Below are 25,024 nucleotides of genomic sequence, written 5' to 3'. Positions count from 1 at the left end.
AACTGAATGTTAAGGTTGGTTTCTGTTGAGTTTCTTACATCAGCAATGGGTTAAAAACGTCCCCATGTTGGCAGTCTGTTACCCAAAAAATGTTAGAGGGTTTCATACCAGCACTAATACCAGAGTCAAAAGATGAGGTCTCTGGACCTTCTAGCCATTATATGCCAAAACAATAGCCCTCATGTGACTTGAATTTAGGGATTTCAAAGGCCCTAAACATTTTGTCTTTGGGCCAGCACCTGAACCCACAGAAGGGGATAGTGTTTCAGCATCACAGTTGAACAGACTTCCATATAAAAGGACCGTGGCATAGCCATCATAGATAGATTGGTTAAAAGGCAGCAATCCATTCTAAAAATTTTGAGGGCCCACGTCTGTTAACAATTTACATAGCAGCATGTAATTAGTAGTTAGGGAGAGGGCCACGATATACAGTAGCTTTTGAACCAAGGTTCCTTATTATTATGCCCCTATAAAAGGTTGTTCTTTGATGATAAAGCAATATTAAGAGAGTTAGTATAAGAGATGACAGTGCTTTAGACAGCAGAAAAGTCCATAAAACCCCAAAAGATGAGAGTATAAGCTATACCATGCTGTTGAGTTCTCTTGAAGAATTTGGGAGATGACACACTTGGCACTTTTGTTGGCTTCAAGCTGGTGATTATCCACTTTAGTTAAATCTCTCTAAGTAGAGGGCTAGACTCGAAATGCAGATTGGATGAGATCCAGCAGCAGATGATAGGAGAAAGAAATGCAGCCAGAAATTAGTTCTACTCTATCTGTGCAAAGCAGGAAGCAATGGACGCTCAATATAGTAGAGTATACGGGTGCAAACATAGATATATATATATAAAAATTTTGGCTGCCGGATAGTGATGAGTGAATCAATTTGTACAAATTGATTAGTTCATGTGAACCAATTTACACTTTTGAGAGAGCATCCCCATGGTTCTGGGGATTAACATGGCCCCACATCTCGCATAGCCTTAGTAATCTAGCATATGCACCGTTACGGCAAGCATTGGCGCATGCACTATATCAAAACGAATCCACATCAACAAATTTGCATGTGCAGCTAATCACATTTCAGTGATGCGTTCACAATTTCTGATTTGGTTTACCAGGCAGATCATTTGGCATAAAATTCATTCAGATGAACGATAGATAGATAGATGGATATATATAGATAGTGTTTTATTGGCAGCCCATGTCTGTTGCTGCCACACTACTTCTATTAGGAACATTATTCATTGTACTACTACTTCTCCCATTGTTGCCATTATCACCACTCCCTTCCTCTCTTTGCTCTGTGTGCAGTTGCACAGCTGCTTCTGCTATAAATGCTGGACTGCCCTTTCACTCCTTGCCTGAGCTTAGGGTTCTAGTTTCCCAGTAAACATGTGCTATTCTGATTATCTGCTCATGTACCAAACTTCTGCCTGTTTACTGACTCTAATACTCTGCCCTGACCTTAGCCTGTCTACTGTACTCACACTCTGCTGCCTGTCCTGACTTCAGATAGTTTCACAGAATTGCACAAACTCTACCTGCCTTTACTTCTGCCTATTTACTAACTACAAGTACTGCCTATTTACTAACTACAAGTACTGCCTGAACCATAGGGTTCAGTGTCTCTGAAGCCTATGGTTCAGCTGCCAAGTACACCAGGACTATTCCAAGAGGTAGAGGCCTGGTGGGTCCCCTGCAGCGAAGGGTAGATGCGTGTATACCCCTATACCAACTAACCGGTTTGACTTTGGACTAGTCCTAAGGGCTTTATCCTGGCATTTCTCTGGTTGTCACCCTTTATCCCCATAAATGAAATTAAATGCCAGGATAAAGCCCTTAGGACTAGTCCAAAGTCAAACCGATTAGTTGGTACAGTGGGTCCATGCCCATTGCCCATTACTGATAGATAGATAGATGCCATTTCTCTTGCTTTGCTTTTGAGTAGTCCATATCCAAGAGTACTGACCACCGTTCATATGCCAGATAAACAGATGGGTAATGTGAACTAAATGAATGCAAAAGCTTAACCATAATTAGCTATTATGAAATAGTACTTACATAAAGCAAGCCGCATGGTGATCCATATCTATAGACCTAACTGTACCAACACCGTTCTTCTGCTGACAGGCTCCTCATTCAGTCTGACACAATACAGGTTTTACGACTATAAATGTTGGCATACAGTGTATCAATAACACAAATTAGATAGTTTCCTACCCTCTAATTGGCGTGCCCATTATTTTCTGTTCTCCCTCCCTCTGCTTTGTGTAGATCACACACATTTATTCCTTCGCTCCACACTGTCCTCGGGTCAGAGCTGCTGCATCGCAGCATATAATTATTACATCCAAAAGATATTGGCCTGATAGGTCCAACAAAGCGAGCATGCTACATAGTATGTTTGTGTCTCTGCTAGGGATGTAATTGTACGTTCTCGCTCTGCATATTTATATCACCTGTAAGATCTTGTAACAAAGCCAGATATCTGGAGAGCCGATCGCACGCTTTATTATTGCATTCGAGCCAGTAGTGGAGGGTAAATCCCATTACACGAAGCAGGCCCAGAGTAGCACAACAGCAGCAGAGCAATTAACAGGACTTCACACGTAATATACAAAGCAACCCTGACACTGTACAGAGCATCTAATAGGCATTTACAACAAGTTATCTTTATCCAGGAACCATTGCAACGAGCAGACGGAGCAAACACATTATTATTTACAGAAGCACACAGAAGGGTCAAAAAAAGGTCTACAGGAGTCCCGAGGCAAAATATTTCTGAGCCCTTGTTTCTTCTTGGAGGAAAATGGAAGAGCTCTTCCACTTAAATCACCAGTAAATGCAGGTCTATGAGGAATTTCTCTATCTGGAAAAGCTAGAAAACAAACCAATATGGCTTTGATTAGATCTCCAGGCTTGACTAGATTCTCGACTGAAAAATCTGCTTAGTAGTGCATTGGAACAAGGAGGTAACATTTGATAACCAGGCAGATTTGCAATTAGGAAACCAGAGATTGATGCATGAAAAACCTTTCAGGAGCTGTAATAAGCAGAAAAAAAAGCAAAGCAATTGTCGCTTTTGTAAAATGAGCAACTGAAATCAGTAATGGCTAAAGAGCTCAATAGAATTGTTCTTCACAGTAGAAAACGAATCAGGGACTTCTATATACCAATTTTTTTTTTCAAATTAAGTGTATTATGATTCTTCCCTTTGTATATTTATTGGAAAAGCGTAATAGAAATTACAGTCAAATTCAACGTATCATCCAAAAATAATATATTTAAATATGTTTTTATTGGGGGCGTTTTTCTTCTATTTTTACGTATGGTAACTGCTAATGTAACTTTTAATAAATAAGATATATAAAAATGTTTGTGTATTAACTATAGCCACTGACTCTAGCACATACAGTAGGATGACATCTCATATTTTCTGTAGCTCACTTTTCAGCTTTGCTGTACAGACTGGGATATGGTTAGCAGAGTCATCCTTAATGGCAGATGGCAACACTGCTCAAGACCTAGTTGGCGTAGATAACATTATGCTATCTGCAGTTCCCAAATTAATCCCTCGTTTCTGGAGAAGGGATTATACTCCATCTTTTCCTAGTGACTTTATTAGTCTTTTATTGGACTTTTTTTGACTATTAAATCCCTTTAATTGCGCCTGCCATAAAGCACACACTCTGCTGCACTGCCTATAGAGGAAGGATGCATGTGCCTCCAATATGACAGATCCCAAGAAATATTTTAAAAATAAGTAGCTACAACAAGAACCTACAAACCAACACATTATTTCCCTTCTACACAATGAATAACACTAAACATTTTCTGAGACATTCCCTTTAAGGGTTGACATTCTTAAGCATAAAGGGGTTTTCTTTGATTACTATGGTTTTTAACAGATAAGATCATGCCGTGGCATGCCTCATGTACATCTTTTCAATTTGGACTCTGCTAACCCTGTATTCACCGTGTAAACCAATCAGTCTGGTTTGTTTCCAACTTGTTCTATCGCTTTATCCAACCAAACCCATGATTCTTCTTCCTCTGCCACAGCGCCTGCCCCTAACAATCCCAGCTAGTTTATAGCTCCTCGCACCTCGCTTGTTACATAGACACTTCCCTATCACCGCCCATAACAATGCCCAGCTAGTTTATAGCTCCTCCCACCTCGCTAGTTACATAGATACTCCCCTATAACTGCCCCTAACAACACCCAGCTAGTTTATAGCTCCTCCCACCTAGCTAGTTACATAGACACTCCGGTATCACTGCCCCTAACAACGCCCAGCTAGTTTATAGCTCCTCCCACCTAGCTAGTTACATAGACACTCCGGTATCACTGCCCCTAACAACGCCCAGCTAGTTTATAGCTCCTCCCACCTTGCTAGTTACATAGACACTCCCCTATAACTGCCCCTAATAACGCCCAGCTAGTTTATAGCTCCTCCCACCCAGCTAGTTACATAGACACTCCCCTATAACTGCCCCTAACAACGCCCAGCTAGTTTATAGCTCCTCCCACCCAGCTAGTTACATAGACACTCCGCTATCACTGCCCCTAACAATGCCCAGCTAGTTTATAGCTTCTCCCACCTCGCTAGTTACATAGACACTCCCCTATCCCCGCCCATAACAATGCCCAGCTAATTTATAGCTCCTCCCACCTCGCTAGTTACATAGACACTCCCCTATCACTGCCCCTAACAACACCCAGCTAGCTTATAGCTCCTCCCACCCAGCTAGTTACATAGACACTCCCCTATCACTGCCCCGCCTATGGACACATCATGGAAAATAAGAGCTAAATGGACATGGTTATGTGAGCACGGACCAGAAGCTACCTTCATAAAATAATTTTAAAGGATGTTGATGCACACTGGAACAATCCCTTGAAACCACTAAAATTGACTTTCTCCTAAGAATACAGAATGCTGTTTGCCTTTTCAATGGATGAATACACTTTCTGTCGATTACATTCATCTAGAACAAAATGAATAATAATCAAACTTCCAATTTTGTTGATTTCGCATATTTATATTGCAGGGGAGCCGAGGTGAATTGCTACTGTCGCTCTGTTACAACCCCTCAGCAAACTCAATCATTGTCAACATCATCAAAGCCCGGAATTTAAAAGCCATGGATATCGGGGGCACCTCAGGTCTGTACAAGCCTCTAACAAAATTTTTACCACATTTCTTTGTTAAACAGATTTTTGGAAAAAGCCTATTATTACAATAGAGATAAAATACCTCTCATGTAATCAACTAGAGCTATCATAGCCAGTGTTATAATTTAGAAATAGAGCCGCACTGACAGACAATATAATAACCAACTCTACTGCTCTGTAGAATTAAAATCTTGCCAGTAAGATTACATTCCGGAGAAAGTTGTGTAAAAGAATAAATGTAAAAATAATTAATAGTATTCAAAAAAAAAAGTTTCTAAAAAGGCTGGTAGACTTAAAGGGGTATTCTGGTTCTAACAAGTTATCCCCATCTGCAGGATAGGGGATAACTATCAGATTGGTTGGGTTCTTAACACTGGGACCCCTACTAATCATGAGAACAGGGGCCCACCGAACCCTGTGGAGTTCCCATGAAATGGATGGAGTGGCTGGCCAGAAATGTGCATCACTGCTCAATTAATTTCTATGGGAGCACCAGAGATAGCCGAGCGTAGTACTCGGCTGTGATTGGCTCTGCTTGGACTTTCTTTGGGGAGGCAGCGTTAACTGTGTGCAGAGTTAGAGCAGAGCAGAGGCAATCACAGCTGAGCGCTTCTGTCCTTTCATTTCAGCAATTGGTAGGGGGCCTCAGGTCCCAGCCCCAGCCCTCTACAGATCAAAACTTCGGACCTGTCACTATGACATGTCAATGGTTTTTTGAAACTATAAGGCAAGGCACTGAGCTGGCTTCTTTAGTCTCCTCCCTTACAGAAGAAGGTATCATGCTGAGTAAATGCCTGAGCTAGCTGTCCCTTTCTCTCTCAAAAGGCCGGTACGCTGGCCATATTGCTGGTGGCCCAGGGTCTGTAGCTTAATCATCCACCTGGCAGTTTGGTCAACAGGCTGGTAACCCGGGGTCTGTGGCTCAGTATCCACATCTCAACATTTTCTTCTGGTTACTCATGCAGGCTGGCAGAGTCTCTCCTACTAAACACTGGTCCCTATCTGCAGAAAAGCAGGGGCTCTGGCTTCTCTCCTTATATACAGTTTCTAGCTGAACTAAAACCTCCTAGTGGGAGAGGTGGAGTAGAGAAGCACAGCCTAAACAGAAACAATGTTAAAATTTGAGTCTGTCCTAGACTTGTATACAGTTTCAATGCAAGTCTATAAGAATGACTAGGCAGATTTTCCAGACATAAACAAGTCTTCAGACATAAAGACCAGAACTAAACCAGACAGTCAGAAGGTGAGTGCATCTGGTTTTTTTTCTCTCCAAAACTTGCATAGGTAGAAAGTCATAAAGTTTCTCAGTATTAGCTGGCTGTGCATTAACACTTTCCACTCTGCAGAGCAGCTATAGTGTAATAGCAGTGCAAATGAACATGATATATTACAATAAACCTATAAATGCAGTTGAACAATATGAAACAGTATAAGTGCAAACAACATAAATCACTGTGCAAGTTAACCCTACAAAGTGCAATAAAGTAGGGAGTTGGTGGCTTTGCGTACCAATAGGGGCAAAAAAACTAAAAAAAACACGTTCTGAAGATATGGGCAGGTCTACGAATTATGCAAAGAAAGTCCATAAGGCCTCATGCACCTGCCACATCCATACTGCAGTCCCCAAACCACGGATCATACAGACACCTTCCATGTGCAATCTGCATTTTTCTCACTCTCATTACTAGAAATGACTATTCTTGTCCTCAAGAATAGGACATATTCTATCATCTGCAGAAGGGACAGACTGATGAGGACAGCATAGAGATGACATCTGTCTTATTATTATTATTAAAGCACCATTCATTCCATAGCGCTGTACATATGATAAGCGGTGCAGATACATAATGCAGATGATAGCACTAAGCATGAACAAGACGAGTTACAAACTGGTACAGAAGGAGAGAGGGCCCTGCCCGTGAGGGCTTACAATCTACATGGTATGGGAGAAGGACACAGTAGGTGAGGGTAAAGCTGGTAATGGCGGTATAGAGGCAGCAGAGTCACTGGTTGTAGGCTTGTCTGAAGAGGTTGGTTTTCAGGTTTTCTTTTGAAGGATTTCACTGTAGGTGAGAGTCTGATATGTTGGGGTAAAGCGTTCCAGGGTATGGGGGATGCACGGGAGAAATCTTGGAGGCGATTGTGGGAGGAGGTGATTAGAGGAGAGAAGGAGGTCTTATGAGGATCGGAGATTACGTGTGGGGATGTATCGGTAAAGTACCTTAGAGATGTACGGAGGGGACAGGTTGTGGACGGCTTTATAAGTATTTGTTAGTATTTTGAACTGAATTCGCTGGGCAATGGGGAGCCAGTGAAGGGATTGGCAGAGGGTGAGGCAGAGAAGAAACGAGGGGAGAGGTGTATTAACTGAGCAGCAGAGTTTAGGATAGATCGGAGGGGTGCAAAAGTGCTAGATGGAAGGCCACAGAGGAGAATGTTACAGTAGTCTAGGCGGGAGATGATCAGGGCATGTACAAGCATTTTTGCAGACCCTTGGTTGAGGAATGCACGGATGCAGGAGATGTTTTTGAGTTGAAGGCGGCAGGTGGTGGAAAGGGCTTAGATGTTCGGTCTGAAGGAGAGGGCAGAATCTAAGGTCACTCCAAGGCAGCAGACTTGGTTGACCGGGAAGAGTGTGCAGCCATTGATCGTAATAGATAGGTCTGTTGAGGAAGTTGAGCAAGATGGGGGAAAAATGATTAATTCTGTTTTATCTATGTTAAGTTTTAGAAATTTAGAGGAGAAGAAGGAGGATATAGAAGATAGGCATTGTGGGATTCTGGATAGTAAGGTGGTGATGTCTGGACCAGAGAGGTAGATTTGTGTGTCGTCAGCATAAAAGCGATACTGAAAGCCATGGGACTCTATCAGATGTCCCAGGCCGAAAGTGTAAATAGAGAAGAGCAGGGGTCCTAGGACAGAGCCTTGCGGGACACCAACAGAGAGGGAATGAGAGGAGGAGGTGGAGTGAGAGTGGGAGATGCTAAACGTCCGGTCTGTGAGGTATGATGTGATCCAGGAGAGGACAAGGTCCTTGATGCCGTGTGCTGTCCATTTTATTTTGTGAAACCTTAGAAATGAATGGGTCTGTGTGCAGTCCGCAAAAACTTCAGATCGTACATTACTACAAAATATGGCTGTGTGCATGAGGTCTAATGTGAATACTCCTGCTGTTTAAGATTATGTGTAAACAAGTCCAAAAAGGTTAATAATTAATTAGCTGAATGCAGTAAACAGAATGGGTGCAAACATACAATTTCATGTAATAGCTTACAGTTACTGTACCTCCTATTGGGAATGCATTGCCTTTGCAATGTAATTTTATACTAAAATTCTATACTAAATGTAATTCCTCTATTGCTTTACTACTTTATCTGAGATTTACCTGAAAAGCCATTAAAAGTTTCACACTGTGTTTATGTGATCCATCATAATCATGCAGATTTTATTTAGTAACAGATGTTTCATCTAATTTGAAGATTTTGGCAGCCATTTTTATGTTCGCACCGTAATGTCACAGCATTAGGCCTCAAGCATTTTACAGTTTATACATCCTGTGAGATCTACAGAGCGGTAATATGGTGTCCATGGAGCTTCATGCTACTGTCCCTTTCCAATTTCACAACAGCAATGCTTCTAGGAGAGAATATATATGTAATACGGCAATGTAGGGAGCACTAAATAGTGGCTCATGGAGCGCCTTTGGCTCAATATTAAGGAGCTATAGGAACTTTGTGTGGGTCCCTACAAGTTCTATGTGGATGAGGCTTTGAGGCTTCATTTGGATTTTAATGGCTACTGGTCTGTGCTTAAGACCTGAAGGTGCAGCGACCGGAGGGGTAGCATGAATGGGGGTAGTGGTTGTGGCTATGAGGGTGGAATTCCTCACACTGGCTCTCCCTGGGCCACGCACAGTGAATTGAGGGTGCACCCTTTCTTCCCTCAGGGCATCCCTGAGCTTCTGGGACTCCTGCCTGATGGTAGTTAGGGTGTCCTAGATGTTGGCAGGGTGCAAGGCAGGAGTATTGATGCAGGGCCAGCAGATGGATGATTGAGTCAATAATCTGGCCTGTTGGTTGAAATAAATAAAGTCTTTCTTTACTAAATCGATGATGGGAGTTGCTGTTTGTAGAGAGTTTCAATGCAAGTCTATGGGAATGAGTAAGCATTTTCCAGACATAAACAACAGAGCTAAACCACACAGTCAGACGGCCAGTGTGTCTGCCCCCTTCAAAACTTTGCATAGGTATAAAGTCTCTCAATATTAGCTGGCGGTGTATTAACAGCTGTTATACAAACAGCAGCATTTACTACAGTCCTGAGGTATATCACAGAGTTTACTTTCCCCAATAGCTGTGTATGGGCAGCAGCAGTGTTGGTGATAGTAGTCGCTGAGTCCCATTCTAATACACTTAGAAACTTTCCAAGATAACCACAGATGTGCTTTTCTGTACTTGCTAACAACCTCTGCAGTTCCAAGGCTGAGGGGTGTAGAATTTAGATCTGGATGGCCAGTCCATTTCAAAGTGTGGTGGGTGTTGTAAGCAATTAACCCTTTCCACAGCAGTAAAAATCATTTGCTATAAAGGGTGGTACCTTACTGGTGTTATCTTACACGGGCCTTGCTGGTTCTGGACCTTCTAAGATGTCTGTTCTGTTTCCTTCAGGGGTACTCTGATGACAAAGTTGCTTCTCTCAGAGAGAAAGGTTTTCTGGACATAGGCCTAGTCTACTGGAGCTTGCACATGTAGGTCTTGTCTGTAGCTCAGCTCCAACTAACTAACCAGGGGTCAGACCAAGTCCATCATCCTGACAACCTAACCAAATATGCCAGTGTTAACATACATTGCTATTAGTTATACACAGTGCATATAGAAATATGTACTTTAGCAAGAAAAAACTTTTAACTCAGCAATATTAAATTAACCCTTTTAGCAGTAATTACACATTTGCAGTAGTCCTCTGGGGCACTGCATAGGCACCTTGTATGGTGCCGCCATGAGGCACAGTATTCTTCCCTAAAAGCAAGGCTTCTAATGAAGAACACCTTTGTTATACCCCTTTGTTAATAATAATGTACATGTGGAGTTTCCTAGAAGACACCTGGGGGAATGTATTAAGACTGCAGTCACTGGTAAAGCTTGCTGGTGTATGACGGCACATCACTGCAGTGACGTACCGTACTTGCACAAGTGACTGCTGAGGCCATTGATTGGCTACAGTGGTCCCATGACCAAGAACATACCACGTCACTTCCAGTCCAGCAGGGTCTACCAGACCCTGCGTTGCTGGAATGGAGAGCGTCTGGAAAGGTGAGAATTTTATTTATTTTTTCAACACACTGCCGTAAGTTTTTTAATTAGGCCAGACAATCGCTTTAAGAGGTAGCCCAATTGTATTTTTTATATAAAACCACGTGCCCTCTGTTCATGCCTGTGGTGAACTATACATTGACTGGATGGGAGAAGAGTTTGGTGAAACCCCCAAAAAATGGTGGCAAAATACTTTGCCTTTTTTATTTTATTGATGATGTCACTTTTCTACTTCACAGACCCTTATGTTAAGGTTTGGCTCATGTATAAGGATAAGAGGGTTGAGAAGAAGAAGACGGTGGTCATGAAGAGGTGTTTAAATCCCATCTTCAATGAATCTTTCATCTTCGAGGTGCCCACCGAGAAACTTAGGGAGACGACCATCATCATAACTGTCATGGACAAAGACAGGCTAAGTCGTAATGACGTAATTGGCAAGGTAAGTACGATGGGGAAATATTTAGGGAAATGCTAAATAACTCCAGCTCTTCTTTAATGGAGACCTACCCCCAAAAATAATTATAAGATGAAGATTACTGTACTGCTCACACATCACTACTGCCTACTCCCAAAGCAAAAATAGACGTCACTTGCTTCCCACGTTAAGTACTTTTGCCCCCGTTTTCATTATAAGTAATTGGACCAGAAGGATCTTGGTTTTAATATGAAACGTGTTTAAGAGATTTATATATGAGAGTGAGGGATTGTAAAGGAATTCATGGCAAGGCAGTGAAGGGATTTGCATTGCACAATGACAGATGAGGAGGGTAACTGCAGCATTTCGCTTGGATTGTAGAGAAGACAGATGTGTTAATTGGATGCCAAATATGAGGGAGTTGTGAGTGGATTAGCATTAGGAGGAGATATATTAGAAACGACAAAAAACAAAAAAATAGATAGCTGTAGCTGAATGTTAAGAAGAACGAGGCAGAAATTAAAATAAGGTTGTGTCTTTCAGTGTTATGGTCGGAAAAGATATTTAAAGTAACCTCCAGTCATGAGCCCAAAAATGCTACAAAATACACTAGCCATAGACGATAATTATCCGCCAGTAATTTCTATCAGCGCTGTGTGCTTGGGTGCTTATTTTCTCAGCTCATTTTCAAGCAGAGCCGTGATCCATGACTACAGCTTGTCTACAGTGTCTACAGGAAGTCTGAGGTGGTCTGAGACATACTGTACCACCCGTCTCATCATTGGTTCAAGCTGCTGCTTGCCCCTCCCCACTGCAGCACTGCCTCCTCTGATTGGATGCTGTGTATAAACACAAGTCTATCACAGGGTCAGCAGGAAGTTAGTGCATGGAGGTCAGAATTCTGTTAGGTCAAAGGCAGAATGACAAAAAAAAAAAAAAGATTACAAATCCACCAGTGAAAAAAATAAGATTATCAGGTAATTGTTACACATATACAGAAGCAAATGAGGCTGAAGGGTTGCTTAAAGTCTATTTTAATATTTTAGATGAGTAAAATCTGGAAATCCATCTTATGCATTGAGACAAGCTGTCCTTGCCTATCTCAGATGACACCTAACACCATCAGAACATGAAAGGAGTTGTGTCACTCATCTGTATAGAAATGCAACTTCTGCTGGATATTACAGTGTCCTTCAGAAGGTGTATTTTTGCATATGGATTACCAAAAAGTGCATGAAGACACGCTGTGCAGGTGCTGATAGGGTCTTGGTAAAGTGTAATAGACAGGAAACCTCCTTTCCGGTAGATCTTCTGCATCACATAACCCCAGGTAAGCAACATCTGGAAGGTTGTTGCTCAGCCCAAAACTGGAATTTTAAAATTTGTTGATCAGCCAAAAACTAGAACTTTTAGAATTTTGAGGTTTCTTGACATATGCGTTTATTGCACTTTAGGGTCCATTCACACGTCAGTATTTTTACCTTTCCAGATAAACATTCCTTTTTTTTGCAGATCCGTTTTTCAGTGCAACCTTCCGTGCTTCCGAATCCGTTCCGTGTTTCCGTTATTCCGTTTTTCTTTTTCCATCCATTTTTTTGTCAACGGATCCGCAAAATCGGATGACATTCCGTGATGGTTTTGTGCATGTCATCCGCATCCGATCCATTGACTTGAATGGACAACGGACCCGAAAAACGGACAGAAAGTAGGACAAGCTTCATTTTTTTTCAGGATCCGCATACTCAAAAATAGGAAAACGGAACAGATTCCGTGATTCGGACAGCACTATGATTGGTGTCCGCATTTTTGCAGAGGCAATTGAAATTAATGGATCCGAAAAAACTTTCCGATTTAAATCGGAAGGGAAACGGAGTGTTATAACGGACGTGTGAATGGACCCTAAAGCTGTACTTTCAAGATCATTCACAACCAGTTTGGGGATTGATGCCCCCTCACTTATAACTGTTAGCAGGAATGTGAGGCAGAAAACCACACAAAGATTCAGAGGAACCATAAATACTTGTGCACCACCAGTCAAAGTTTACAGTAAGCCCCATTACAATTAAAAAAGCCTTTAGGAAAACTGACCCAATATCACAGGTCTTCATTTGGCAAGTGAGGCAGGGGTGGATTGGCTATAGACCCTACAGAGAAATTTACCAGTGGGCCTATGCCTTGGGGGCCACCCAAGCCCTCTTCACATACACCAGCCAGGTACATAATGATCTGATTCTCTCCTATGACCCTGGCCAGTGGCCGCAGGTGCCCTCCTGAATTCAACTGTATCGTCATCCTCAGTTGAATACTGTGGCGCAGGTGGCAGTATTTTGTGCTGCACTATGGTATTTGGTTCTGCTGGGGCGGTATAGTGTTCTGTACCATAGTATTGCTGGCTCTGCCTACTTCTGTTGTCCCTGCCTGCATATGTTGGCCCTACTTGCCTCGCCTTCTGTCAATTTGGATCCACCTACAACATGGGGTAACTTTAAGGTTTTTTTCCAAAGTCAAGTTCCCTGGGTCAAGTTCCCTGTCCACCTCTGAAGTGAGGCCTACCTCAGTAATACAAATACTTGAAGACTATTAGGTTGTCTGTTTAATACACCAAAAATCCATATATCTTCTAACTGTTATCATCCTGTCTGCAGATCTACCTGTCTTGGAAGAGTGGTCCTGGAGAGGTGAAGCACTGGAAAGACATGATTTCCCATCCAAGAACAGCGGTAGCACAATGGCACCAACTCAAGGCCTGAGCTTATGGATTTTTCTGCACTCTGTGATCTCCTGTCTTCGGTTACCTCCAACCAAACCAATGCATTGGCCACGCTCTTACTGTCTGCACAAACACAGCCTGCAGGCTTATATAAGGAATCGCCAGCTTGGAACTTTAGGTAACAGGATGCCCCTGGGCCAACCTGTGCCATCTGCAGCTCTTCAACAAGGATTGTGCTCTAAAACTTTCCTTATATTTGTTATACCAGACACGGCTGCAGTTTTCCTTCTGGCTTCATAAGGTGCGGCTCAACTTCCCAACACAGTGTTACAGAGACGCTGAGAAGAGCAGGAAGAGAACTTCCCGCAGGAAACTTCTCTCTGGGTGGCCAAGCCTGCAAACTTTCCATGGCTTCTACAAATACATGTTAGCTGCAAGGGTGCTATAGTGTGCCTGAGGTGGTTAGCAATGTAACAACTCACTTTTTGTAGTGGTGCGAAGGTGCGATGAACCCCAGAATTCTTTTCAGGGTTCGTTTTTCTTTATAGAAAGCAAAGATAAAGGCAATACCTGTGTTATTGCGTCTTAGACACCTCCTCATGTACCGTTTGATGGAACATGGAGGTAGAGTTAGGGTGGATTCTGCTCCACTGGCTCTTTACTGTACGTGTGTGGTTGTCGGTGTCCAATGTGCGTACAGCAATGTGTGATTGTGCGTATGTTTGTATGTGTGGGTGTTTCTCAAAGCTCACCCCTTTCCTTCTTATCTTCCCTTTCGCAGGCTGGGATGACGCTTTGGTTCGCCTGCGTATCTCTGTACCGTGATTCTTTGTAGCTTTCTTTGAGTGTTGCCTCCTTTTTTTATTTTGAATTCTGTTTTTCACAAAATAGGTTATTTTTCAGAGTTTCTCTAAAAAAAATGAAAGGTTTTTTTAAAAAAAAATGTCACAGACAATGTTGTGTTGAAGGGGGGATTGTGATCTTAAGCTTTTATTGTTGTCTAGAATTTATAGAGATCATTGATATTGGGTAGCCACGTTTTGCTGCCACTGAGGTCCGCATTGCATTGGTTCCAGCCCTCGCTGGCAGCAGGAAGTTTATTGTTAGAGCCAAAGAGAATGCTACCCCTGTCACGAAATATGGAGCTCAGTATTCCCAGCCTCCTGGAAGGAAGGATGAGTCTCTGGCCCAGTCCCCTTCTCTCCTGGTGATTATGTGGTGTAACCTGTGTGTATCAGGGTCCCCTTGCCTTTTGAGCATCACCAGCCATTTTGTCTTCCAGGACGAGGCCTTGGAGATCCCCCAGGGTCTCCTGTTCTCCAGGCTCCAGAGTCCCATGTATAAAGTCAAAACTGAGTTTTAAGTATGACATACTGATGTGTGGAAACAAGGGGTAAAACCTATTGTACCCATTAAAAGTGAATTATTCTCACTAGTCTAATTGGATATATCTGAACTAAGATTAAATAAATGCTGTTAAATATGAACACAAGGACAAATGGTGTTAAGTGTTTAAAACCTAATGATCGTTGTCAGTGTTGGACTGTGGTTCCTTGGGCTCACCAGATGAAATTATTCTTGGGGCCCAACCTCTGTATCACCAATAAAGTCTAGAGACAAGTGATTGGCTCCAAATGTTTGTTTTATCCTGGACCTTTAGGACCCAGTATGGTATCCAGAGCTTGGGCCCACCGGAAGATTCTCTGGTACTCTAGTAGGCCAGTCTGACCTCATCTCTATCACATATCAGAATGTGAGCAAAAGGACGGACACCATTTATTTCAGCAAACAATGCATGTTCAGTTTCTGTCTGGAGATTGCAATAGCTTAAACCTTACTTTGAGGGTCATTTCATGGTACCCAATCAGAAAAGACATACATAAACCACGGTAAGCTCAGTATTGAAATCTGATCTCTGACTAGTTCGTCTACCCACTTACCTCTGGTTTCTGTCTAGGTTTTCCATGTGGAACGAACTGTTGCCGAGACCTGGTGGTCATTATTTTCTTTTCTTGAAGACAGTCATGTCCAACCTGTTTCTCTCAAAGCGAAGGAGTTAAGAGCAAAACAGCTTATGATGAATAATTTAATAATTCACATTAAAGATAGATCCCAGCCATAAAATCTTTTCTTTGAATATCCCTCATGGGCAATTCCACTGATTAAATAAATTAACATATAGATCAGGAAAGAGCAGCGTTTACAAAACCAACCGCTCATAATAGGCCTGACCATTTTACACGCACAGGACACAATGTCCAAGTCCATAGCAGATTTGTTCATACTGTGCAAACAATAATAATATATTTGCTGAGTCGATATTGTGTCTATCAGAGACTAGAAGACAGCCCTCTATTGGGAAGCACTAGTGACAGATTGCTTGCTTCATCTCCACAAGCTACTAATGAGCGGACAACTCCACAATGAATTGAATACTGACAGATAGATAGACTAGAGCACAGTTGCTCCATGTTTTTAAGCCAAGTAACCCCTGCTTAAATTAATAATGCCAAAGTACCCCCAAGTTTATAATCATATACTGTGCTTCATCTTAAAAACACCGCAAGAGGGTGGCATATGACCACCATATTCCTCAATGTATTCACGCCTGGCAACTGGCATAAATATGCTGATAAATCTCCTCCTCCACTTCTATTCCAAAGCTGGCTGCCTGCAGCCACCACTAGGGGGAGCTCAGAGCATAGGAATTTACACAGTTACTGTAATCATCTTTTCCCTGAGCTACCTCTAGTGGTGGCTAATGGAAAATGCAGTGTTTTTACATCTTGAAGAGAAAGAAGAAGGTTCAATGCTGGGCCCCCTTCCCCCGGTCACACTAATGGTGCACTGTAAGATAAGCATAATAGGGGGCTGAACAATGTAATGACTGAAACCATATGAGTGGTAGTCAGGTAGACATAGGGCCCTATAGCAAAACTTATTATGGGGCCCCCATGCCCCATTAAATTTCCCAATACGTGTGCAACAATCACTGCCAGGCAAAACAAAGAGCAGCATCCCAGACTTCTGGCAAATCTATGTTTTTTTTTAATAAGCAGAAGAAATTTGGTTTAAAAAAAACTGTAATAAAATAGTCACCCACTGCATCCAACTTCTAGGAAGAAGTGCTTCATACGGTGCTTCATAAATATGGCATTTATTCTGAACACAATATTTCTCAATGTATTTACCAGACAACTGGCAAAAATACACTGATATAATCTTCTGCTTACCTTCTATTACAAAGCTGTCTGCCTACAGCCACCACTAGGGGGAGCTCAGTGCATAGGAATGTACAGGTACCATTTAACAGAATGGAAGCTGAAATAATCTCTTTGCATTGAGCTCCTCTCTGGTGGCTGCTGCATGAAAATGCAGTGTTTTCTTGTACAGAAAACAAGAGGAAGTTCAGCACGGGCCCCTCCTCCCCCTGGGCCCCATAGCAGTTGAGTGGCATTTCTCAATTGAAAGTGCTCCACTACCACTAGTAATGGTAGTTAAAGAGGTTTTCTGGGCATTTGGACTAATTGGGGCACAGTTCTAACCTGTGCAGGGAAGCTCTTTTACATAGGACTTACCCTCCATCTGTCACCTGATGCCACCATTTCTGTTGCATTGTTGCGCGCTGTAGGCTCTTCTGCCTGGGTCCTTACCAGATGTGGGCACTTACAGTCAAGTCAGCTGAACAGGAGCAGAAAAGGCCATATCTGGTCAGGACCAGGGCAGAAGAGTGCAACAGTGCAGTGGAGATGGTGGCATAGGGGGAGCGAGGGAGGGCAACCTCTATGTAAAAGAGCTTTCCTACACAGGTTAACATCATGACCTAATAAGTCCAAATGCCTGGAGAACCCCTTTAATGATTGTATTAAATTACTCTGATGTTGCAAATGTAACAGCACATACAGTATGACAGATCACAGAAGCGATAATGCAATAAAGGATCCGCCAAGAGAAATGATCATGACGCTTGTAATGTCTACCCATATGCCAGCTTATAGTCACAAGTTCTCTGTAGGCTCCACTCCTGGTTTTGGCCTACAAATACCAATGCAAAATGCTGGTAAAATCCTGACCAAGTGGCCTCAGAGAACACTTTTTTGTTCTTTGCTCTGTTAGAACATTGTAAACCCATATAGGGGATGTCAATTGAGAACAGGAGTGTCGATAGACTATAAGCTAGATACCTGGAAAACCTTGGGACACTGAAACAACTGAATATGGTGAGAGCTAGGGTAAAAAAATCCATGATACTGTTGTCTCTGGTGCCAGCCCATGCTTGAGACCTTTTGAGATAGATATTTATTTCCCTCTATTTCAGTATCTTTAGAAACAATTTTCTTTCCTGTTTTTAAATAGTTTATTCCCTGTTCTTCTTTATATACATTGTCGCTTTCAAAAATCAGTAGTTTGCCCTTGAGAAGAAACAATAGTTCAGCTCTATTCTATAGTCAGATGAGACCTCACAGCTTAGCTCTAATAGAGCATCCACAACGCATTGCCCCTTGGTAACCAGCAGAACATGAAATATAACTTTAGAGTTGTACTCTTGGTTTTATGCAAGGCTGCCCTGCAAATTGAATCATTGTTGGTCTGCAATCCCCCCCCCCCCCCCCCCCCCCCCCCCCGGATGGAAGTGGTAGTGGCCCTGACGAAGTGTTGTGTCATGGTGTACTCCCTCAGACCATTGTTCCCTGGGGATTGAAGGATTATGGAGGAAAGTTGATTAGTTGCAATTTAGCACTTAGTTGGTACTAGCCTAGTAATGTTCTAGGGGATGGGTGTCTTAGCCGTAGTCCCTCACCTTGCAGCAGTGTCTTTAATACTGTCTAACGTCTCAAGACGTCACTTAAGTCAGGTTTGACTTGTTCTCTCAGGAGAATCAGGATCAGGAGTAGGAGCTCTGAACTGTGCCTCCTCTCCACACTGTCTCTGGGGAGGAACACAGGACATCCTACTCCTACCAAGAGGAACAGGCACTTCACCAGTATGGGAAACTGTTGTTCGAAAGCCTGTTTTCCTTTAAATATCTGCAGACCCAAGAACTTCTCTGACTCATCAGAAGAGCAAAAGGGAAAGTGCTAAGTTTTATTAGGGAAAGGTTTAATAACATCTGGTTGGGTCAAACCATAAATGTACAAAACGGACTCCTTATCTTCAGCATTGCTCCCTGAGCTCAGGTGCGGGAAGCGGATTCATTGATCCCCCAGGTAAGTGCACTTTACCAGGAGACCTGCCTACATTCACTTTCAGGCCCGCTGCTGGCAAGAGGCGGTATAAATAACCGGTGATGAGACAGGAATCAATCTCGCTGGCTGATGATGATGTGCAGAGCAGACGCTCATCGTGTCTACGAGGAGATATATTTCAGATTTCTGCTATTCATTTTTATTTTTTTTCCAGCAGACTCATTTGATTTCAAAGACGTGAGATTTCTACCTCGGCCCAAAACAACAAAACACTTCACCACTGGCTATAAAGAATAACCTTTGGAAAACATTTCAGAGCGATTGGTTTCCTAATAACATAAACTGACACAAGGCAATCAGCCCTCCCCATCGGTGGAGGCTACGGCGGACGTTTAGAACAACTGGCCCGTTGCTTGCAGACTTTAAATTGCAAGGTTTTTTTTTATAGTCTTGGGTAATAAAGATTACTTTTTGTAGTAAACGTACGGACTCTTATAGGAGGTGAGGATGCAAACAGAACATGTTACCTCTTCCCCCCTACATGTATTTCGGGCATTAGTGACCAAGCAATTTGTTTCATATTTTGGATTGTCGCCTTCCAAAAGCTATAATTTTTTTATTTTTCCATTGACAGAGCCGTATGAGGGCTTGTTTTTTTTTTTTTTTGCGGGAGAAGTTGTAGCTTTTAACGGCACCATTTTGGAGTGCACATAACTTTTTTATTAACTCTTTGTGGGGGCATGGGAAAAAAACCGCCACTGAGTTTTTACCTAGGTTATAAATTTTGCAGCGGTCAATTTTCACATAAATAACATGAAAACGTTATACTCTGGATAAGTACGATTACAGCGATACAAAATATATATAGTTTTACCACTTTTGCACAATAAAACCCCTTTAACCACCTCCCGACCGCCTAACGCGCCGATGCGTCCGGGAGGTGGTTGATTTGTTCCTCCTGGACGCATCGGCGCGTCATCTCGCGATACCCGAGATTTCCTGTGAACGCGCGCGCTCACAGGAACAGAAGGTAAGCGAGTGGATCTCCAGCCTGCCAGCGGCGATCGCTCGCTGGCAGGCTGGAGATGTGATTTTTTTTAACCCCTAAAGGTATATTAGACGCTGTTTTGATAACAGCGTCTAATATACCTACTACCTGGTCCTCTGGTGGTCCCTTTTGTTAGGATCGACCACCAGAGGACACAGGTAGGTCAGTAAAGTCGCACAAAACACTACACTACACCCCCCCCCCCGTCACTTATTAACCCCTTATAAACCCCTGATCACCCCATATAAACTCCCTGATCACCCCCCCCTGTCATTGATCAACCCCTGTCATTGATCACCCCCCTGTCATGCTCCGTTCAGACGTCCGTATGATTTTTACGGATCCACAGATACATGGATCGGATCCGCAAAACACATACGGACGTCTGAATGGAGCCTTACAGGGGGGTGATCAATGACAGGCGGGTGATCACCCATATAGATTCCCTGATCACCCCCTGCATTGATCACCCCCCTGTCATTGATCACCCCCCTGTAAGGCTCCATTTAGACGTCCGTATGATTTTTACGGATCCACAGATACATGGATCGGATCCACAAAACACATGCGGACGTCTGAATGGAGCCTTACAGGGGGGTGATCAATGACAGGCGGGTGATCACCCATATAGATTCCCTGATCACCCCCTGTCATTGATCACCCCCCTGTCATTGATCACCCCCCTGCAAGGCTCCATTCAGACGTCCGTATGATTTTTACGGATCCATGGATACATGGATCGGATCCGCAAAACACATGCGGACGTCTGAATGGAGCCTTACAGGGGGGTGATCAATGACAGGCGGGTGATCACCCATATAGATTCCCTGATCACCCCCTGTCATTGATCACCCCCCTGTCATTGATCACCCCCCTGCAAGGCTCCATTCAGACGTCCGTATGATTTTTACGGATCCATGGATACATGGATCGGATCCGCAAAACACATGCGGACGTCTGAATGGAGCCTTACAGGGGGGTGATCATCCCATATACACTCCCTGATCACCCCCTGTCATTGATCACCCCCCCTGTAAGGCTCCATTCAGACGTCCGCATGTGTTTTGCGGATCCGATCCATGTATCCATGGATCCGTAAAAATAATACGGACGTCTGAATGAAGCCTTACAGGGGGGGTGATCAGTGACAGGGGGGTGATCACCCTGATCACCCCCTGTCATTGATAACCCCCCTGTAAGGCTCCATTCAGACGTCCGCATGTGTTTTGCGGATCCGATCCATGTATCCATGGATCCGTAAAAATAATACGGACGTCTGAATGGAGCCTTACAGGGGGGGTGATCAGTGACAGGGGGGTGATCACCCTGATCACCCCCTGACATTGATAACCCCCCTGTAAGGCTCCATTCAGACGTCCGCATGTGTTTTGCGGATCCGATCCATGGAGCCGTAAAAATCATACGGACGTATGAATGGAGCCTTACAGGGGGGTGATAAGTGACAGGGGGGTGATCACCCTGATCACCCCCTGTCATTGATAATCCCCCTGTAAGGCTCCATTCAGACGTCCGCATGTGTTTTGCGGATCCGATCCATGGATCCGTAAAAATCATACGGACGTCTGAATGGAGCCTTACCAGGGGGGTGATCAAAGACAGGGGGGTGATCAGGGAGTCTATATAGGTGATCACCCCCCTGTCATTGATCACCCCCCTGTCATTGATCATCCCCCCCTGTAAGGCTCCATTCAGAAATTTTTTTGGCCCAAGTTAGCGGAAATTTTTTGTTTGTTTTTGTTTTTTCTTACAAAGTCTCATATTTCACTTACTTGTGTCAAAAAATAAAATGAACTCACCATACCCCTCACGGAATCCAAATGCGTAAACATTTTTAGACATTTATATTCCAGACTTCTTCTCACGCTTTAGGGCCCCTAAAAAGCCAGGGCAGTATAAATACCCCACATGTGACCCCATTTCGGAAAGAAGACACCCCAAGGTATTCCGTGAGGGGCATATTGAGTCCATGAAAGATTAATATTTTTGTTCTAAGTTAGCGGAAAGTGAGACTTTGTGAGAAAAAAAAAAAAAATCTATTTCCGCTAACTTATGCAAAAAAAAAAAAATTTCTATGAACTCACCAGGCCCCTCATTGAATACCTTAGGGTGTCTTCTTTCCAAAGTGGGGTCACATGTGGGGTATTTATACTGCCTGGCTTTTTAGGGGCCCTAAAGCGTGAGAAGAAGTCTGGGATCCAAATGTCTAAAAATGCCCTCCTAAAAGGAATTTGGGCACCTTTGCGCATCTAGGCTGCAAAAAAGTGTCACACATCTGGTATCGCCGTACTCAGGAGAAGTTGGGGAATGTGTTTTGGGGTGTCATTTTACATATACCCATGCTGGGTGAGAGAAATATCTTGGTCAAATGCCAACTTTGTATAAAAAAATGGGAAAAGTTGTCTTTTGCCAAGATATTTCTCTCACCCAGCATGGGTATATGTAAAATGACACCCCAAAACACATTCCCCAACTTCTCCTGAGTACGGCGATACCAGATGTGTGACACTTTTTTGCAGCCAAGGTGGGCAAAGGGGCACATATTCCAAAGTGCACCTTTCGGATTTCACAGGCCATTTTTTACACATTTTGATTGCAAGGTACTTCTCACACATTTGGGCCCCTAAATTGCCAGGGCAGTATAACTACGCCACAAGTGACCCCATTTTGGAAAGAAGACACCCCAAGGTATTCCGTGAGGGGCACGGCGAGTTCCTAGAATTTTTAATTTTTTGTCACAAGTTAGCGGAAAATGATGATTTTTCTTTTTTTTCCTTTTTTCCTTACAAAGTCTCATATTCCACTAACTTGCGACAAAAAATAAAAAATTCTAGGAACTCGCCATGCCCCTCACGGAATACCTTGGGGTGTCTTCTTTCCAAAATGGGGTCACTTGTGGCGTAGTTATACTGCCCTGGCAATTTAGGGGCCCAAATGTGTGAGAAGAACTTTGCAATCAAAATGTGTAAAAAATGGCCGGCGAAATCCGAAAGGTGCATTTTGGAATATGTGCCCCTTTGCCCACCTTGGCTGCAAAAAAGTGTGACACATCTGGTATCGCCGTACTCAGGAGAAGTTGGGAAATGTGTTTTGGGGTGTCATTTTACATATACCCATGCTGGGTGAGAAAAATATCTTGGTCAAATGCCAACTTTGTATAAAAAAATTGGAAAAGTTGTCTTTTGCCAAGATATTTCTCTCACCCAACATGGGTATATGTAAAATGACACCTCAAAACACATTCCCCAACTTCTCCTGAGTACGGTGATACCAGATGTGTCACACTTTTTTGCAGCCTAGGTGGGCAAAGGGGCACATATTCCAAAGTGCACCTTTCGAATTTCGCAGGCCATTTTTTACACATTTTGATTGCAAGGTACTTCTCACACATTTGGGCCCCTAAATTGCCAGGGCAGTATAACTACCCCACAAGTGACCCCATTTTGAAAAGAAGACACCCCAAGGTATTCTGTGAGGGGCATGGCGAGTTCCTAGAATTTTTTATTTTTTGTCGCAAGTTAGTGGAATATGAGACTTTGTAAGAAAAAAATAAAATAAAATAAAAATCATCATTTTCCGCTAACTTGTGACAAAAAATAAAAAGTTCTATGAACTCACTATGCCCATCAGCGAATACCTTAGGGTGTCTACTTTCCGAAATGGGGTAATTTGTGGGGGTTTTCTACTGTCTGGGCATTGTAGAACCTCAGGAAACATGACAGGTGCTCAGAAAGTCAGAGCTGCTTCAAAAAGCGGAAATTCACATTTTTGTACCATAGTTTGTAAACGCTATAACTTTTACCCAAACCATTTTTTTTTTTTGCCCAAACATTTTTTTTTTATCAAAGACATGTAGAACAATAAATTTAGCGAAAAATTTATATATGGATGTCGTTTTTTTTGCAAAATTTTACAGCTGAAAGTGAAAAATGTCATTTTTTTGCAAAAAAATCGTTACATTTCGATTAATAACAAAAAAAGTAAAAATTTCAGCAGCAATGAAATACCACCAAATGAAAGCTCTATTAGTGAGAAGAAAAGGAGGTAAAATTCATTTGGGTGGTAAGTTGCATGACCGAGCGATAAACGGTGAAAGGAGTGTAGTGCAGAAGTGTAAAAAGTGGCCTGGTCATGAAGGGGGTTTTAGCTAGCGGGGCTGAAGTGGTTAAAAGAAAAATATTGTTTTTGCATTGTGGTAGTGCTGAGTGAAGCAAAGCATTTTAAAACGGAATTCAGTCCGAAGTTTAGGAAAAGTTCGATTTGCAACGAATCCGAATTTCCTCACGCTTCGTGGCAACGAATCCGTTTTTTCTAAAATGGTGTCTGCACGTGTTACAAAGTGAAAGTAGGAAGCCCAAGAATGCCAGATCACCCTCAATGCTGTGCAGTTAGCCAATCCACAGATCACAGCCATCCCCTGTGATCTGAGAAGCTGAGCATAGGGAGAGACGCAGCAAGCACACATGCGCTAGGGACAGTGTTGCTGAAAATGATTGATAGAAAACTGGAGCGGGAGACTGCATAGAGAGTACGGGGAGAGTGCAATGAGACTGCAGAGAAAGTGGGGGAGAGTGCTGGGAGACTTAGGCTGCGTCAGTTTTATTTATTTATTCCTACATTTACTTATTAAAAAACAAAAAAATAACAGCAGCACAGTGACAAATAGGTTCGGGTGCAAATCCTATGGAAAGGTGGACAACCTTTCCTCAAGTATAGTATATCCAAAGAAAAGGCAGCACTCAACTGTGGTGAAAGGTGATGACCCGTTTATTCCCTGGCAACGTTTCAGCCCACACAATGACAACGACAAAGGCCCCATTGTGTGGGTTGAAACGTTGCCAGGGAATAAACGGGTCATTACCTTTCACCACAATTGGAGTGCTGCCTTTCTTTGGATATACTACATTTACTTATTGCTACATCAGCTGTAAATGTAATTCAATACCAATAAGATGGAAGGCTTTATTATTCCGGTGCCAGCGTGCCAACCAATACCATCCGATCTGCACCCCTTAGAGGGGCCAGGTCTTAATGATGACCATGCTAATCTTTTGCTGGCTTTACTTCTTCCAAATCATCCTTTAAATTTTCCATGTCCTAGATAAGTCAACAAGATGCAGAGAGAGGAGGCGCTGGATGTTCCTGATGACATA

At 42.9% G+C, this 25,024-nt stretch overlaps 1 protein-coding gene across 3 annotated transcripts in view; it reads left to right on the top strand.

Moving 5' to 3' along the window:
* Positions 1–15,162, top strand: part of SYT7 (synaptotagmin 7) — a 415,280-nt gene extending 400,118 nt beyond the window's left edge. For all 3 annotated transcript variants that reach the window (XM_044270331.1, XM_044270329.1, XM_044270330.1), the window contains 3 exons: positions 5,059–5,173; positions 10,734–10,933; positions 13,555–15,162. In XM_044270331.1, the coding sequence (XP_044126266.1) occupies positions 5,059–5,173; positions 10,734–10,933; positions 13,555–13,659 (420 nt within the window). In that variant the 3' untranslated portion in view covers positions 13,660–15,162. The remainder of the gene's footprint in view (positions 1–5,058; positions 5,174–10,733; positions 10,934–13,554) is intronic.
* The last annotated feature ends 9,862 nt before the right edge of the window (positions 15,163–25,024 follow it).

This window comes from Bufo gargarizans, chromosome 10 (genome assembly GCF_014858855.1).
Source record: "Bufo gargarizans isolate SCDJY-AF-19 chromosome 10, ASM1485885v1, whole genome shotgun sequence".
In the NCBI taxonomy this organism is placed as follows: domain Eukaryota; kingdom Metazoa; phylum Chordata; class Amphibia; order Anura; family Bufonidae; genus Bufo; species Bufo gargarizans.
Note: the sequence above shows the minus strand (reverse complement) of the source record. Positions and strands in the feature narration are given on the sequence as shown.